The sequence below is a fragment of the Alternaria burnsii genome (assembly GCF_013036055.1).
Source record: "Alternaria burnsii strain CBS107.38 chromosome Unknown 750, whole genome shotgun sequence".
Classification (NCBI taxonomy): domain Eukaryota; kingdom Fungi; phylum Ascomycota; class Dothideomycetes; order Pleosporales; family Pleosporaceae; genus Alternaria; species Alternaria burnsii.
The window spans coordinates 2,466,120-2,482,470 of NW_024066108.1; the positions used below are offsets into that span (position 1 = coordinate 2,466,120).

The 16,351-nt window shown below is 52.9% G+C and overlaps 7 protein-coding genes across 7 annotated transcripts; 3 read left to right on the forward strand and 4 right to left on the reverse strand.

Annotated features, from left to right (window-relative positions):
• Nucleotides 1-39: 39 nt before the first annotated feature.
• Nucleotides 40-360, forward strand: GT037_002256 (uncharacterized protein; the record flags this gene model as incomplete). The annotated part of the gene is made up of 1 exon (XM_038927303.1): nucleotides 40-360. The coding sequence occupies one exon, from the start codon at nucleotides 40-42 to the stop codon at nucleotides 358-360; it is 321 nt and encodes a 106-aa protein (XP_038790595.1).
• A 483-nt stretch (nucleotides 361-843) lies between these two features.
• GT037_002257 (uncharacterized protein) lies at nucleotides 844-1,609 on the forward strand (the record flags this gene model as incomplete). Its single annotated transcript, XM_038927304.1, has 2 exons — nucleotides 844-1,389; nucleotides 1,499-1,609. 2 exons carry the CDS (start codon nucleotides 844-846, stop codon nucleotides 1,607-1,609), a joined length of 657 nt encoding a protein of 218 aa, XP_038790596.1.
• A 400-nt stretch (nucleotides 1,610-2,009) lies between these two features.
• GT037_002258 (uncharacterized protein) lies at nucleotides 2,010-6,259 on the reverse strand (the record flags this gene model as incomplete). The annotated part of the gene is made up of 2 exons (XM_038927305.1): nucleotides 2,010-5,822; nucleotides 5,870-6,259. 2 exons carry the CDS (start codon nucleotides 6,257-6,259, stop codon nucleotides 2,010-2,012), a joined length of 4,203 nt encoding a protein of 1,400 aa, XP_038790597.1.
• An 817-nt stretch (nucleotides 6,260-7,076) lies between these two features.
• Nucleotides 7,077-7,756, reverse strand: GT037_002259 (uncharacterized protein; the record flags this gene model as incomplete). Its single annotated transcript, XM_038927306.1, has 5 exons — nucleotides 7,077-7,102; nucleotides 7,153-7,218; nucleotides 7,309-7,459; nucleotides 7,639-7,653; nucleotides 7,709-7,756. 5 exons carry the CDS (start codon nucleotides 7,754-7,756, stop codon nucleotides 7,077-7,079), a joined length of 306 nt encoding a protein of 101 aa, XP_038790598.1.
• A 248-nt stretch (nucleotides 7,757-8,004) lies between these two features.
• GT037_002260 (nad h-quinone oxidoreductase subunit i) lies at nucleotides 8,005-9,707 on the forward strand (the record flags this gene model as incomplete). The annotated part of the gene is made up of 7 exons (XM_038927307.1): nucleotides 8,005-8,258; nucleotides 8,315-8,425; nucleotides 8,477-8,771; nucleotides 8,849-8,889; nucleotides 9,277-9,342; nucleotides 9,405-9,492; nucleotides 9,543-9,707. The coding sequence occupies 7 exons, from the start codon at nucleotides 8,005-8,007 to the stop codon at nucleotides 9,705-9,707; spliced, it is 1,020 nt and encodes a 339-aa protein (XP_038790599.1).
• Nucleotides 9,708-9,913: 206 nt separating this feature from the next.
• GT037_002261 (uncharacterized protein) lies at nucleotides 9,914-10,713 on the reverse strand (the record flags this gene model as incomplete). Its single annotated transcript, XM_038927308.1, has 2 exons — nucleotides 9,914-10,555; nucleotides 10,609-10,713. The coding sequence occupies 2 exons, from the start codon at nucleotides 10,711-10,713 to the stop codon at nucleotides 9,914-9,916; spliced, it is 747 nt and encodes a 248-aa protein (XP_038790600.1).
• A 3,549-nt stretch (nucleotides 10,714-14,262) lies between these two features.
• GT037_002262 (uncharacterized protein) lies at nucleotides 14,263-15,984 on the reverse strand (the record flags this gene model as incomplete). The annotated part of the gene is made up of 4 exons (XM_038927309.1): nucleotides 14,263-14,840; nucleotides 14,895-15,621; nucleotides 15,672-15,899; nucleotides 15,952-15,984. The coding sequence occupies 4 exons, from the start codon at nucleotides 15,982-15,984 to the stop codon at nucleotides 14,263-14,265; spliced, it is 1,566 nt and encodes a 521-aa protein (XP_038790601.1).
• Between the last annotated feature and the right edge of the window lie 367 nt (nucleotides 15,985-16,351).

A 16,351-nucleotide genomic window follows, 5' to 3' on the forward strand; every position in this document is an offset into this window, starting at 1 on the left:
GCGCTCTACTGTCGGGTAGAAGCAGAAGCGGATTATTTCATGTTGGAGGGACTGCGGGATTGGATCAGACAAGCCAAGTACCTCCAGGCAGTATCAACAACTTTGCGTACATACAACGCAAGAGATTACCAGAGATTGGACGGCGATGTCATTGTCGAGAAATACGTCGTCAGAAAAACTAATGTTGTTCTTTGTCCTGCGGGAATCCATGAAAGGTTCAGGGATTGCCAATTCAGTGGGAAGTGCTCAAAACTAATAGAGGCCCACGGATTGCAGATGAGTGTTACAGAAGAAGAGCTTCTTGTGGTTGTCACAGAGTTTCATTTCAACAACGCGATCCTGATTAACAATACTCTCTGAGCCATCATCAAGCTTCAGGTGGGGTGATGCTTTACCCGAAAGAACGTAAAACATCATTGGTAGTCATTTCTCGAAGATCTTGTATCCTCTGTTTTTGTTAGTATTTGGTGTTCTCTACTTCTCTACTATCCGGTTAGTCCATCCAGAGTGTAATTACTCGCATCGGAATCGAGCTTTCATGATGACGTCGACAAGTCGATCACCACAAGAAACGTTTAGCCACCATCGCTTTCTCCAGCATTGGAGCAAGGCGCAAAAGATTACCAATCATTCTCTACTTTACGGTGTAACAGTGCAGACTATTGTATTCTGTAGATCCACCCGGAAGTAGTCTTTCCCAGGTATGATGATGTGTCAGCGCCACATGTTAGCGTCAACGATATCCATTGCTATTTGAACGACAAAGCACCTGCATATTCGCTCTACACCCATATCTGCCAGAACGACAAGAGCCCATACCCAATCACAAACTCATCCATCAATATGGCGACCCAGTCGGCGATCAACTGGCCGCAGCACTTCCTCCCTGGCACGACAGACAACTTTGTCTCAAATGAACGCATCGCGAAAGATCTAACCAGCACCCAAATCTGGGCCCTGTTAGCCAACATCTCGAAATGGAAGTCTTACTACAAGAACTGCGCTCAGATAACGCCTCCGTCATCGGACAGCACCTTCCTGCACAAAGATGACGTTTTCAAATTCAGTACTTTCGGTTTCCCACCGCTGACTTGCACGGTCCAGGAGTCGGAGCCTCCAGAGAGTAACGGGCGTGCTGGAAGGTTGGCATGGAGCTCCAAGACATCGGATGGGCTGGAAATCTATCATGCGTGGGTTGTGGAGGACCTGGAGGGACAGAGAGTGAGAATCTTGACGCAGGAGAGTCAAATTGGACAAGTGTTCAAAGAGTGGGAGGTACAGAAGCCGAACAAGATGCTGTTGGGACATCAGGATTGGTTGGATGGTCTCATCACCGCAGCGAGCGGAAAGCAGGTTGAAGATACCAACTTGGAGGCAGTAAACTTCCCTGTTAGACAATTAGATGCTTAGCTCCAGGTCGTGAGCAATAATAAACTGATTCATCGTTACAAAAGTCATATGGGATAATAGCATGAAGTTTTCGAAATATTATTAGCAGTACACGAATCCTCTATCATCGTTCCAATTCCGCATCCACGAGGTCATATCCCGTCGTAGTTATCAATACCCATATTCGCGTCCTGACGCCGGTCATGGCAAAAGGAGATGAACGAAGGTCTGAGAAAAAACATGCAGACCCGAAAGTGATGTCACATCCAAGACAAGAAGAAAGGACTAAAAGTCCAGTGAAAGAAAAGGCCGGGAGTACACTGCCTCCCAAGAAAAGCGACCTTGTGGTCCACTCAAATCGTTGTGGTACAAGATGTCGCGATATATACTGCTGTTGAGGGGGAAAAGGGTGAAATGGTGTGCTGTGATGAGAACAGTATATGTAGTGACCGAGTGAAACACTTCATAGAGTTATACGACAATGCTCCAACGTCAACTCTTGATTGTCGTAGAGCAGATCCCGCAACTGAAATTGTTTGTAACGCCGAACATTGAGCATCACGCCTTGATCATGCCGTGTAGTAGTTGTTGGAGCTAGCCGAAGCAACTATAGAAGACACTTAGGCTGTCGCAACCTTAGCCCAAGTCGTAGCTGTGTGGGCTGGCGACGAGCGAGGAGCGTTGTTGTTGCTCGTGGACCAAGTCTTGGGTGCAGACGGACGGGAAGTAGTGTTGTTGCTGTTGTTGTAAGAACGGTCTGCCTGACTCTGTTGCGACGGCTTGCGCGGGCGATCCTTCGCACTGTTGGCAGAAGTGGTGCTTGGAGGACCAGTCGTTTTGGGCTTAGGCTGGCGGGTAAGTTTAGGGCCATAGTGTTTCCTTTGTACCGACTTGATCACCGGCTCGCGCATGGTAACAAGGCGCACAACGACATCAAACTTTGTCTTGTTTTGTGCAGTCTTCTCGATGTCGAAAGCCTCTAGTCGACGGATCGTGAAAGGGTTTTCGAACTTCTTGTACCTTGGTTGCTGCTCGTCTCTAGGCGCGGCCTTGGGTGGTTGGTTGGCAGCGAGATGAGGGACCTTGGACAACTTGACTGTAGGCAGCGAGCCGAATTCTCTATCTTCGAATAGTGCCTCAGCGCCGTTGCGGGTGACCACGTCCTTTCCACGATCATCTGCAAAGGTCTTCGTTTGGGACATACTAGGCAAGGACACAGTGGCAGGACCAGTACCTGCTCTGACGTCAAGAGAAGCCTTTGACAAGGCAGCCGGAGCGACTGCACCTTGCTGTGGGACAGCAACAGGCAGCATTGGCGATGTTCCCGGAAGGGTTGCGGGCCGGTTGGAGCCTGGCTTGTCAAGGAGTTTGTTAAACCGAGCTTGCCATTCCGGGTTCATTGCAAGAGGTCTGGCACCTAGAGCCTGGCCACGCGAGGGCAAGTTCACATGGGAAGCAGCAGCTGGTCCGCTACCTGACGCCGACGGAGGGAGTCGTACAACAGGCGACGGCTTCGGGAGCCTTACCAACGGGTGGCCGGCTTCGCTGCCGAAAACAGGGTGTGTCTCTGTCTCCGGAGGCGGTGGAGGAGAATCAGCCTTGCTTGATGCAAACGTTGATGATGACGGCGTCGCCTCGGTCGAGATCTCAGTTGGGCGAGGGAAGAAGCGAGATGCACGAGGGCCAGTAGCCTGCTGTAGAGAACCTTGACCTAAACCTTGCTGAGTCGACGAGCCGTCAATCACAGACTTTGTGGTGTCGTCCTTTTTCAACGCCTCGGCAAGAGTCATGTCGGCAGCGACTTTGTCATGCAGCGTTACCTGTGCTTGACCCCGCTGGTCCTTGTATGTCTCTCGAAGTTCTGGGCGGAAGTCACCATGGCGCTCTCGATCCTGGTGGTTTTTTGCCGCAAGTTCAGCATCATCGCGTTCGATAAGGTCTCCAAATGTATCCCAACCACCGCCAGCAATGGTCCTGGAAGGTCTAGCCGCTCTAGCCGCTGCTGCCTGTTGCTGCTGTTGTGCACGCGATGGTCGCTGAGAGTACATCTGTTGCGACGGAGGCATCTGCCTTCCTGGCTGTGCCGGTAGAGCCTGAGGGGCCAAGCTTGTGCCAATGGGAACTGTCGAGGCAGGTGGCTGGACAGGAAGTTGCTGCTGGGCACCAGAGCGGGACTGACCCCGGTAATCAGCGTCGAAGGTACCGTTACCAAGAGCTCGATCTTGCGTTTTCGGGGGACCCCAAACCTGCGAAGTCCAAGGTCTAGGTTGAGGCGCTGTGGAAGACGCCTGCGACCATGCTGGAGGTGCCTGTGGCCTAGGCCCAGAAGGGATAGCGCCGTCCGATTGGTGAGCGATCGTCTGAGATTGTTCAGTTGCTGGCCTGGACTTTTCGTTGTCACGCGTGAAGGAGTCAAACGGCTGTGCCGATTGCTGGTCGAGTGGCGACGGTGCAGCCGCCGGCGAGGTATTTGCTGCGTGGGATGCCGGCCCAGAAACCTGGGCGTGCTCGGTCTGAGGCGACTTCTTCACAGGGTGAGGCTGGTGGACCTTCATCATACCATACTGTGTGACCTCACCATCGGCAGTCGGGACAGGTGGCTTTGGCGGTGATTGCACAGGGGCAGGGGCAGCCTTGCCTTTCTGCGGGGACTGCTCTGGGCGTGTAGGTGACTGGTCCTTGTTCTTAGTCTTCGACTCAGGCGGTCCCATAGCGGCCAGCTTCTTGGCAAGTCGCTCTTTCCTCTCTGCCTCTGCTCGTTGCTCGGCTTCACGATCTTGCTGCTTCTTGAGACGAGCACGCTCGATTTTCTCGGCCATGAGGCGTTTCTGTACCTCGACAGGGTTTTCTGCTGGCGGTGCTGGAACAGGCACTGGTGCATCTTGGATAGCTGGTGAAGTTACTGATCCGTAGGGAGAGGCCGGGTGAGCTTGGGCAACGTTTGGGGACCTCATTTGCTGGAAAGGAGAGTGTCTGGAAGTCGCAGGGTCCGAAGAAGACGGGTCGAAGCCGTTGATCGAGTGTGATTCACGTCGTTCTGTGCTCATAGGGCCAGTAGGCATATCTGTTCCTCTTGGGTCCATTGACATGCGCCTCGGCATTGTTCCACTGACGTTGGACGAGTTCCTCCTCCTGCCCCAAGTAGGTCCATCTGCGCTTGCTCTTGATGTCTGGAATGCTGCTGACGGCTCTGCTGGACCACCATCGTGAGACGGCCTCTGCAGCACGGCAGACGGCTGTTGTCGGTAGCTACCACTATCACGTCCCGAACTCCGCCTCATATCATTATGTACAGGCTCATAGCGACCACTCTGTGAATTGTACAGCTCCCGGCCGTCTCGATTGTCCCGACTGCCACTTTCGTTGCGCCAGTTGCGGTTGAAGTCGTCGGGGGCAATTTCCTTCGCGGGAGGTGGGGGCATGGAATCGTAGCCATAAGAGTCTCGTTGCGAGTAGCGCTGCGGAGGTGCTTGCTGTACTGGAGGGTTGACCTGAATCGGCGATACTTTCTCGACTGGAGGCAAGGGCGCCCATGGTGACTTCTTCTCTGTGGCTGATGGCTTGGCCACCAGGGTTGGTCTTTCCGGCTGTCCCTTCAGGACGAGACTTGATTTTCCAGTAGTCGGCTGCGCGTGTGCGCCGGGCTTAAGGATAGTTTTGGTACCGCCGGTGACGCTTGGTTTGGGCGTGTTCGTAGTAGGCGCTGGTGATGTAGTGGGCTTGGGTGTCTCGGCAGGCGTCTCTGGCTTGAGTATAGTCTTTGGTTCCTCAGCAGGTGGTGGCTGCGTCTCCTGTGGCACTGCAACTGAGGACTTGGTTCCGTCCATCCACTGCACTGCTTCCGGGGTCCAGTCTTCCTCATCGTCATCAATGTCAGCCCACTTGGCCTCTTTGCCTCCTTCATCGGCCTGTAAGCGTGTTGCAAGATGAATGCCGTACTGTTGCTTGAGCTCGTCGTCCGTATACGTCTTGGGCGGGGGAGCTGGGACCGGCTGGTTCTTATTCCAAACCTTGCTCGCATCTGGACCTGCGCCTGCACCATTGGTCTGTCCTAGCGCACGCGGGGTGTTGCCAGCACCAGATTTGGCTACGAGGCGGGGCTTCGCGGTAAGGACTGACGTCTTGGGCGGGGCTGCTGGGGCTGCCTTCTCTCCAGGTCGCGCAGCAGGTGTTGAGGGGACTGTCTTGGCTAGAAAGCTTTTGGTTACGGATACTGACTTGAACGGTTGCTTCTTCGCGGTCGAGTTGGTCCGCACATGAGTCCCATCCCGCTTCGACTGGTCTACGCTTCCAGGACGGCTAATATCGGTATCTGAGCCACCACTCGCGTCTGCCACAGCCTGCGACTCTGCTGCCAGATGTTCGCTGGATAGGCCGTTGAGGTGGGGCTGTCTGGACTCTTGCCGTGATGCATCTGGCTGCTTGCTCTCGCCCTGCTACTGTTAGGGCCGCGTCGAAACTCGGCATAATCTCTACTCACAGCTGCCGCATGTCCCTGGGTCTTGTCTGACACGTGTGCACTATCAGCCGAGGGTGCATCTGCGCCATTCAAAATGGGTTTGGTAGAAGACGCTTCTGATGTGGTCGTTTTGGTAGTCGCTGTGCCCGAGGGCGGTTCGCCGTTAACGGCGGGGGTGTTGGTAGTTGACGCAGAGTCGTCGATGGGCGCAGAACGACCCACCGACTGTGCTTCCTTTACCACATCGTTGGCAACCTGCTCTGCCATAACAGTTTCCGGAACTGAAGTGGTGCAAGACCCAATGTCAGAAAGCTGTCCTTGATCTGATCCAAAGAAAGACGTTGGCGTAAGCGGCGTCGACTGCTGCAAGTCGAGCCCGGCCGGACGCCCGACATCGTCGGCATGCGACATGAGGGCTAAAGAAAAGTTGGGGATAATCACCTAATGTCAGATGCTACAAGTCGCCACGGATGTCAAGTCGGCGCTTCCGCAGAGTTGCGTTCTGCAAGTTGCTGAGGTGACGCGGCGAGTGCGGAGGTTTCGGGGTGTTTCGCTGGAGGATGCGCGGGCTGGAGGCAGTCGCGGACACGTGCTGAGTCGCGCTGATTCACCGAACGGCGTGGAGTCGCGCTCGGGAGGGGTGACTGGGTACAAAGGGCCCTTTCGTGGTGGGGCGGATCGCGGGTGTGGATGGGGTTTATAGGAGGTTGAGGCGGGTAGCTTGAGTAGCCACGATGGTGAGAGGCGCAAGTCTTGGCACGGGCTGGGGCCTTGTATATATAGAGTCTGCGTGCTGTGGAACCTACATCTCACACTGCTGCCGCGGCACCTTTGCATCGCACATGGGGAACGGACTCATGAGTCAAGGGAACTCTGGCGGCAATGCACATCTAGGTTCGAGAAGCTGACGACACATGCTCATGGCATGCACGTGCGGTGCTTCAACGTCCATCAGGTTGAAGGTGTTGCAACAAGCCCTGTTACATATTCCATAGCATCGCAGATCATGTACCAACTTTTCCCCGTTCGAGATGACCATGTCGGCGTAGCGAGAGGTGTACTAGGCTCCGCCACTGCACACGTGGATGTGTTGAAACAGAAGGAAATAGTCATTTGCACGATAGGAGAAGAGACGGTCTTGGCTAGAGGCTTGATTCACCAACTACACTTTACATATACACATCTTGTCCATCCGCTCGTGGCGACACAGCGCATCCAGAGGACCCGCTTAGTGCTCGTTGTTCTTGTGGTGGCCTGCCGGTGGTGAGTCACATCATCTCATCAGCGCATCTTATTGGACTTACGGAGATGGAAGTAGTAGTTCTGTGCGTAGCCGAGCGCAATCAGGAAGCCAATGACGTGGACGAGAGCTGTACAGGGTCAGTCTGGTGTTCTCACGCGCATGTCGCATGTTCAAGGACAATGCGCTTGTCATTCCCTCTCCGGCCGGGTGCACTCACGCCTTCCTGATGGGTTCTTGCCCATGTACTTCTTCTGGTAGCGTCCGAGAAGACCCTTGGCCTCGGGCTCGGGAGCTGGGCCACGGGGCAGCTTCTCGTAAAAGCTCACGACCTTCTGCATGCGGACAGCATTGGGGGAGGAGCCGATAGCCTATTTTGCAAATCAGCCCAGATCCAAAATCGCCACGGTGAGAGTTCTGGAATTGCGATTGGGTCTGCAGTTGGGGAGTTGCGGTCGTGAATGCATGCGTTCGTGGTGGGCCGGCGGTCGCGCGAATGCAATTGCGGGGGTTCCAGGGCGTCCTAGGCGATGGTTTGAAAGGCTCTTACATTGGGAGAAGCAATCTGGGGAGCATGGTCAGTTCCGTGGGCGATTGGAGGGGTGCATAGAAGGGCGTACCTTGGGGGGGATGAGGGTCGAGAGACCGCGCTTTTGCATGAAGCTCATCTTGACGGCTACCGCTCAGTCAGCATCAATTGCACGCTCTCCGCGTAGTGGGTCGCTTCGGACGACGTACCAGGGCGGGCAAGACGATGGAGTGGAGATGGAGGGCGTGCGGTCGGTGGTGAGGTTCGAGGAAGAAAGCTGCACGACGGATTATGCCGGCGCCTTCGCCAAGCAACCACCCCAGCTTCATCCCGTCGACATGACCGACATTCACGATTCCCGCCCGCCACCCCGACGACACAACCACCATGTCTGCCCTACCGAGGTCAATTGCATCGCGCGTCCTCGCCCCTGCCCTGCGGCCCTCTGCGACGAGGGCCATGGCCCCGTCGTTCCGCACATATGCGACCAACGAGCCCACTCCCCACGGCCACAAGACGAGCTCTGAGGATGCGCCCGCCGTCAAGCTCAACAGCGACTCGACCCAGATCCGCGAAGAGTCCGCCGCCGAGGGCATGAGGCATCAGCCAGACTACAATGTCGCCATCGACTACCGGACCTCGTGCGTCAACCTGCGACTTGAATAACCACGGGAGCATATGGCTAATATGTCCCCAGCAACTTCTCCCCCGTCCCCAAGCGTGTCATGGATGGAAGCGAGCCCGGTGAGAGTGTCGCCGCTGCCGTCCTCTCCGGCGCTCCCACCGACCTCCAGGCGCGTACTGTCCGGTACGGCAACCCCCCGCATCCGACGCCGCCCCCCGTACTGACTTCTTGCAGCATCTACAAGCCCTCCAAGACAGCCACACAATCCGGCGACTGGAACGCCTCACACTGGCTGATGGACTGGGACGTCCTTCCCAAGGGCCACCGATGGGAGAACCCGCTCATGGGCTGGCAGTCGTCGGCCGACTTCATGAACGGCCACCGGATACAGTTCAAGTCCAAGGAGGATGCCATCAAGTTTGCTAACAAGCAGGGCTACGAGTACTTTGTCCAAGAGCCCAACAAGCGGAAGACCACCCCCAAGGCATATGCTAACTTGTTTACTCACCAGCCCAAGAAGCTCAAGATCGTTCTCACCAAATAAGAGTTCAAGGAGTTGGTTTTGGCAGACGTGGAATAGCATGTGTACATACTGCATTGATCTAGATTCTCAATATCTTCCTCCCGGCTCCTTCTGTTGTGATTCTGTTGTCCCTGCGTCCCTGCGTATCGCCTGGTCACTGCCATACTACCCCTCTTGGAGCGTTTGCATCTTCCGTATTCCTCATTCACGGCGAGTTTATCGACCGCCAATGCTTGGGGTTGACTCTCATATATACTTTCCTCTCCCCGTAGTCCCCTTTGCTCCTTCGTCAATCTTCTCCTTACCATTGAAATGAACCTCGCCGCTATGCCTCCTCTTTCACTAGAGGTGAAGGGCAGTGTCTCGAGACTGCCCTTCACCATGGCGCTAACACAAGAAAGAGCTGTATACAAATTTTCTGACTTGACCGTGGTCGTTGGAGAATCACCACATTCGTAATCACTGTAAGCATGTCGCATGGCTTCGCGATACCTTTTGCTAATGGCCATAGCCATATTGGACTGCAACGTAGTCACCAAGGCGATTCACAACATCCTCACCAAATGGGCCGAGGCGCGTTAGTAATGCCCCTATACGAACCGCATGAGAAACGTACTGACTTTGTACACCGGTCTTTAGATACGACACCACCTACGTCTGTAATGAAAAGGACTCGGCGGCGGCTGTAGCCATTGCAATGCACTCTGCTAAGGCGGCGGAGGCAGCCGTAAGTATTTGACTATCTCCTAGATCGACTATCACACTGACCAATCAAAGAAAGTCGCTGCCGTTAAGGTTGCTGAGGCTGCCGAAGCCAAGCTGGTTAGGAGTAAGAAGTCTCGTGGCATTCTGGCCGCGCGAAAGGCCGCTAGGGAGCAAGCCGCCGCGCAGACGGATACATACGCGTCTGAGGGCGACTCTGACACTACGGAAAAGCCCTGAAAACTTCCGCTCGCCATATCGACACATGCACATAGTCGTCCCTCGGCTCGTAGTATCCGTCTGGCGGTGCAGTTATAATGGCGTCTTGCTTCAAAAAAAAAAAGTACTTGAAGATACCCAGGCTCAGTCATAAAAAGAATGAAAGATCATGAATTCGTTACTATGTACATCCTGTCTCTGTTTACTCTGATAATTCCATCATCCTATCATTCAGACAAGTTCAACATCCTATCAGCCCTCTTGACCCTCTTCGCCTTCAATGCAGCTGCTGCCCTTATCGCCGTCTTGGTAGGGTCAAGGAACTTGGCTGCCATCTTCTCCACACCCGTAGTCAGGTTGGGATGCTCGCCGTCCGAATCGGCATCCTTGACGGGATCGAAGCCCTTAAAGTTGTCTACAAAGTACACCGGGCTCTTCATGGTGCTCTTCTTCGGCGCATAGGTGGCTATGGCAGTGTTGATGTCCTTGATTCCTTGTACGTCAGACGCAGGCCACTTCGCTGGGTCCAGAGGCAGTAGGTTAGAGAAGACGATCTGCATATTGGGGTTCTTCTTGCGCATTTGTCCGATTAAGATGTCGTACGAGGCGAGAATGTCGTTGACAGACCTCTTTCCGATGATGACGTCGTTGGTACCGAGTAGCATGATAATGACATCCGGGGGGTTTTTGTTGAGCCAGACAGTAAGGTTACCCTTTGCTACGAATTCAGCGGCCTGTTTTCCAGGGTGACCTTCGTGGTCTTGATCGATGTCGGTACCAGCGCAATTGCTCTTCTGACTACCAACGAAGTCGAAATTCGTAACACCACCAGCTCTAAGACTAGTCTGGAGATTGGCGCGCCAGCATCGCTTTGGTAGGGTTAGCAGGCGTAAGGGTTGAGTGAAAAAAGCGACGGACGTACCGAAACAATGGAAGCGCCAAAGGGCATGACCTTTACTTTATTCTGTGCGCAGACTTCGCCGGCGATGGCGAGAAGCCCGAGGGCGAGAGTGGAGAACTTGACCATGTTGTATATGGGTGATGTATAGAAGTGGTGAAGTGGTGGAGTAGTTGTATCGCAGTCGTTCGGCGAGTAATCCTGTAATTAAGAAAAGGAACTCGAGAGGCCCAAGTTCGCAGTATCAGGTATTGATAGCGGCGTGCAATGAATCCTCGGTGGCGAACTCCGTGCGCGTGAGAAGTCCTCGTCCGTTTTTTCGTTTGTTGTCGCGCTACCAGGTAAGGTATGAATTGGAAGGCGGCAGGAGCCTTGCGTGACACCGGAAGTAATGTAGACGTATATAACAGTCACCGAACTCGAGAGGTCCGTGTGAATATTCCCGTAAACGAGTATATAAATATACTGAAAAAGGAAGTGAGTCAGGAGACCAATCAATATAAGTTTACAAGATTCGAGGTACTAGTAGTAGCAGTAGTTGCTGTAGAACCTTGATCGATGCTTGCTTGTAATATCGAAATCCTGGGGAAATGGACCTACACCTTATATCCAATTCCCAGACGCTGTGTGGTGCACGCTAGATGTGATCAGACGACTGATGGTGGAGTAGCCAGCCGAAGACTGACCATTGTTTCTAGGCCTAAGCCCCTCACTCCACTCCCGCCGTCATCCATTGTGATCGTAGACTAGAGCAGAGATACAGTGACGGTGTGCGGCGTACGATGTCTTAGTCGCCGTAGCAGGAGGAAGCGGCTGTGCCTGGCTGGAGCAGGGCTGGCTGTGTGATCCCTGTCAAGGCCCTTTTGGGAATAGAGTAGTTGAAACGCCTGCTCGAATCGGCGAGACGAGGGACTAGAATGTATGCCCAGAATACACTGAGCAGCTCGCGGGACAGTGAGTGTTGTCATCAACGCGATGAACGGTGTGCATCTCTTCATGCTATACGCTCAGTAGCAGAGGACGTGAGATTTAGCATAGACAACAACAGAGACAACACGTAGCCTTCACCAATTCCATGTCCACTTACAAGCCTCAATCTTTCATAAGTTCCTCCAAATTGAGTCTGCAGGGTCTCATAAGTCTAGCCCTGCCGTCATAGATTGCCAGGAAGCACCATGCGTGCAACGCCATTCTAACCAGATGAGAAAGCTTGCGTGTCGGCAGATGAGCTTAGTATGGCTGCAGGGCGCACAAGCGTGCAAAAAGGCTGACAGCAAGCGCAAGACCAAGCAAAGATGTGCTCAAGGTTGTGGTAGGAGGAGGGCCTCCCATTGGTCTTTGCGACGTTGCGCTGCTACCACTTGGCTGAGAGCGGGAGAAGCAAGGATGAACTGGAAACACATCTGCGGTCGACAGGAAACGTGCATGACACTCTGCTTGACAGAACGGCCGCTCCGCCATGCAACAGCGGAGATGGAAACCTACAATGACATCGGACGACAGACTAGATTCCTCGAGACCACAATTTCTAGGCCAAATCATTCAAGCGCCATCGTATTCAAGCAAGCCATTCGCGCGCTCGACGTCGTGGTGCAGTACGTCGTCCCACGAGACTGTCCGTACCATGGAATGAGGTTGAGACCCAAATCGCAGATAACTCCGCGCAATACGATACGATACAACGATATCCGGCCAGCTTCATCGGCGGCGTACGGCATCGTGGTGTTGATCGACCTTTGGTCAGAGACGATGGGGTGTGGGGTCGTGACGGGACAAGATCAACCTCCGTGGCTTAAGCCAGTTCGCTAAACACAGTTGCAATACATCCTCTATGCCCGAAAAGGAAGTAAAGCGTCCCCACGTGCTACAACCTGCATTTGCGCGCAGAAGTGGCAAAGTTCACATAATTGGTGTTTTACAGACGATAGCACTGTTGTCTGGCGGTCTGCACACATCATGGTGTGGTTGCACCAGCGCTCCCGACGACGATCTTGCGAACTTGCGGCAGCCAGCCGTCTTCAAGCTATCCGTGTATCCGAGATTCGCTCTCCTCCGTCCCAAAAACACCAACACCATAACCGACACCAAGATCGTCTCCAGCCAACCTTGCGCTTGGACCGCGGAGTAGACCGCACCCAGAACGACACTAGACGGCCGCTCCGCTGGCAACAGCGCGCCATCGCTTATTCCTGGCAACCGGGCGTCCGGGCTCGCCCGAACGGTCAAATATAGAAGACGCGTTTCGCTTTCGTATCGTAGACAGGACTTTGGTTCTGTATCGGCGTACTGCAGTTTTGGGGTCACTTATACAAGTCTCGTGGGCAGGTACACTATGCAGGGACTCTATCATGTGTCTGGAACACTGCAATGATGAATTGGTACAGAGCCCGGCTGACCTACATACGCAAGAGGTACATACTGTCGGGACACGACTGTTCAGACTAAAGTATCGGATCGTGATTCGAAGCCGAAGACGATCTTCATTGTGCAAGAACGTCATGGGAAATTAGAGTTTAGGTGAGCAAAACCCATACGAGCTCGAGGAAGGATGAGATCGGCCATACGAAAACCTCCGAACGAGCGGAGATAATTTGCAGCATGACATTTCTCCAACATGCGATCAGCACTGCAAGGTGACCCATGATGTGGTTCCTAGGCTTGCAACGTCGTCCTTCCATGCAGATCTCCTAATCCTTCACGGCTGCGCCGCAACAGCGCACCTGAGGCGTCCATTACAGACTATATTCCTCATAAGCACTATGCAATTGCAGAAGTAAGAGCATGCGTCCTTTTTGAGAAGATTTCATTTATATGCCAAAAGCATGTTACTAATGAGAGATCAACATAGGCTGAAACGCCTATATTCCATCACCTCCGATCTGACATTGTAGACAGCCCACTAACACCATCACCGGAACACGGCATATACAGAACGCTGTCAACCTTCTATGACGGTACAGGAAATGCAGCAAGTTTGCACGTGATATCGGCGAGTAGCATGAAGCGTTCGTATTTGAAGGGCGCCATAACAAACTTTGGCTTGTGCTGTACTAACATGACGTAGACGGAGACATACGTACAGTATTTCTTAGTTGGCGATCTGTTTCGCTATGCGAGACCATAGAAGGCATATGGAGAGTCTCTCTGGTCCTGCATACTGGACTGTATCGGCGATGCCATCAAGGTCGATCAACTACACTGGATATAGCATGTATCCAGATTTGACTAGAGGACGTCTTCTATGCTCTATACGTTCTTTGCCAAAGACTTAGGTCGCATTCTGGATGAACACAACTTGACTACGAAACGTTAAGAAACTGGCCGGCTTTGTGCAGTGCTTCGCTGTACGTTAAAACATAGTACTTTGTGACTACACACTCCTCCCATGCCTGCAGACAATGAGCAGGAAGTGAGCTAAGCTTAAGTCATACATATATGATCTGTGCCGGAAATGGCTTGTGGAATGCATAGTATATATGGTGAGGACAAGAAACGGAACGTAAGGCAGTTGCAAGTGTACATTTAGTTATATAGCGGTACAGCTGTCAGCAAGCATGACAATGCAATTAGAGCTGATCCTTGGAGAAGGAAGTTGATACAGCTGATAGAAACACTATGTGAGGCGACCGACTCGACCTCTTGGTATGTGGCGCGCTGACAGGCCTACCACTCTGACCCTCAGATTTCGCTTACAGAGTCGGAGTCGAGTACCGAATCCTGGGTCTCCGCTTTTGCTTCAGCATGTGCAGGACCTGGGGGCAAGTGTCCACCAGATATGAGGATATTCATGTAATCTACCGGGCCATCTTTCTGTACTTCGCAGGTGCCATGACTTCCATCCAGCCCATATGACTGCGGAGCGGTGTCAGAATAGAGAGCCTCAGAGACAAGGGCACGGTGATCTGCCAGCTGCTGCTCATCGCTTGACTGTAGATACTGCGCAGACGGCATGATAGACATGCCACCGTAGTCATCAGATCCCGGCTCAAGGCCTGCGTTGCTCATGTTTTCCTTGTTGTCATGTTCGTAATTGAGTGGTGATGCTTCCATAGCTTCGCGTGCTAACTGATCTTCGAGCTTCTCGTGGAAGATCTCAAACGCCTGATCTGAAAGAGTGGGCCAATAATCCCGATCATGGTTAAGGTATCTCTTTCCGGGAGGGTAGTGCCAGACATCCATACCTTCCCGGCGCCGAATGCAATGGTCAGGGAGACTGTTAACAAGCGAAGAATGTGAAGACGTCGTAGTGTCAATGGCTGCACACGATCAGTTGAAGATTGCATGAGGACATTGTAACTGCATATACGTACTGTGCTTGGTAGCTCCACCAGTCTCCACACTATGCATTATGGGCACACCACTGGAGTCTAGGCTATCAGAATTACCAAGGTTTGTGCGGCGCGATCGATCCTGGTAAGAAACTCTGGGCTTCTTTGCCATTCTAATGTCGGGTACGGAACTATCGTCGGCGTTGGTACGTTTACGAGTGATCTCCCTACGCTTGTTGCTTGGAGTCTGCTTATCGTCATCATCGCTGGATATGACTAGGTACTTGTCTTGAGGGTGTATATCCATATTGTACGATGTCTTCTGATTTGAGACCTTACGTGTGGAACGTCTTGTGCCCTCAGCAGGCAACGGCCGCAACTTGGTTTGCTTGCGTCGTTTGGCTTGCTTGCTCTGCCTTAGCGCTTCCTCATCATCCTCGCTTCGTGTATCGCTCGACTCTCCAATGCTAGCTGCAGTATCAGTTTCAGTGAAGGCGTCACTCGCATCATCAGAATCGAGTATTGGCACCTCTCCGTGGGCTGTACGACGTTTCGCTGCTTGAGAAGGCCGGATGGTATCGTCCATGGGGTGATACTTGACATCGTACACTAGCTTGCTCTGCGTTCTGTTGCGCAGATCGTACGAGGATACGGAGACGGTAGAGGTAGGTGGAGTCAAATCTGACCTCTTCGAATCGGCAAAGTTCTCAAGGTCGATATCAGACGGAAGGTTGGCGCTGCGGTCTTTCTTGGGAACCTCAGGAAGATGCTGCGAAGCATAGTCAATCTCTACCTCGGGTCGAACGAGAATAGACTTACTGGTCTCTTGGCGGGCTCTTGGAAATTTCCGCTGTTCTCGTCTGGGGTCCGAAAGACAACCTTTTCGATGTTGACTGCGCCCTTAGTATCACTAGATCCACGTCGACCAACAGTCTCGTCGGGTACGACGGAGGATTCTCTGCTGTCTTTGAGTTTTTCATTGGTCTGATGCGAGTTCGAAGCATCTTTTTGTCCTTCATCGATGTTTGCTCTCTCTGGAGCAGTCACCTGCGTCGCATTAGTAATGAGAGTGAAGGTAGAAAACAAAGGATTCACTTACAGCGCTACTTCGCACAGCATTTCCACCCGCCATTTGAGCCTCTTCTAAGTAGGCAGAAAACTTAAACGAAGTGATTGTATTCCCTTGTGTAGAAGCCAGTCAGGCCCACCGATAGTAGGGTCGTGTTAAAGAAGGTGAATGGAGCTTATGTGAGTGTAGCGGTAGAGAGCATCAGGCGCGTGCAGAAATGTTAAGCATCAGAAGGCAGTTGCATTGAGTGGAGCACCTTGCGTTTCGTTTTTGTTCCTTCCTCAAGTGCGCATTTAGCATTGGGCAGGAGCGAGGAAGTGACAACAACGGAAAGCACTGATCATGTACCACGAGGTCAAAAATATTGGCTTAATGAGAGAACAGCCCGCAGCTAGACGAATAACTATAATGCAAGCAGGATGAGAATGAA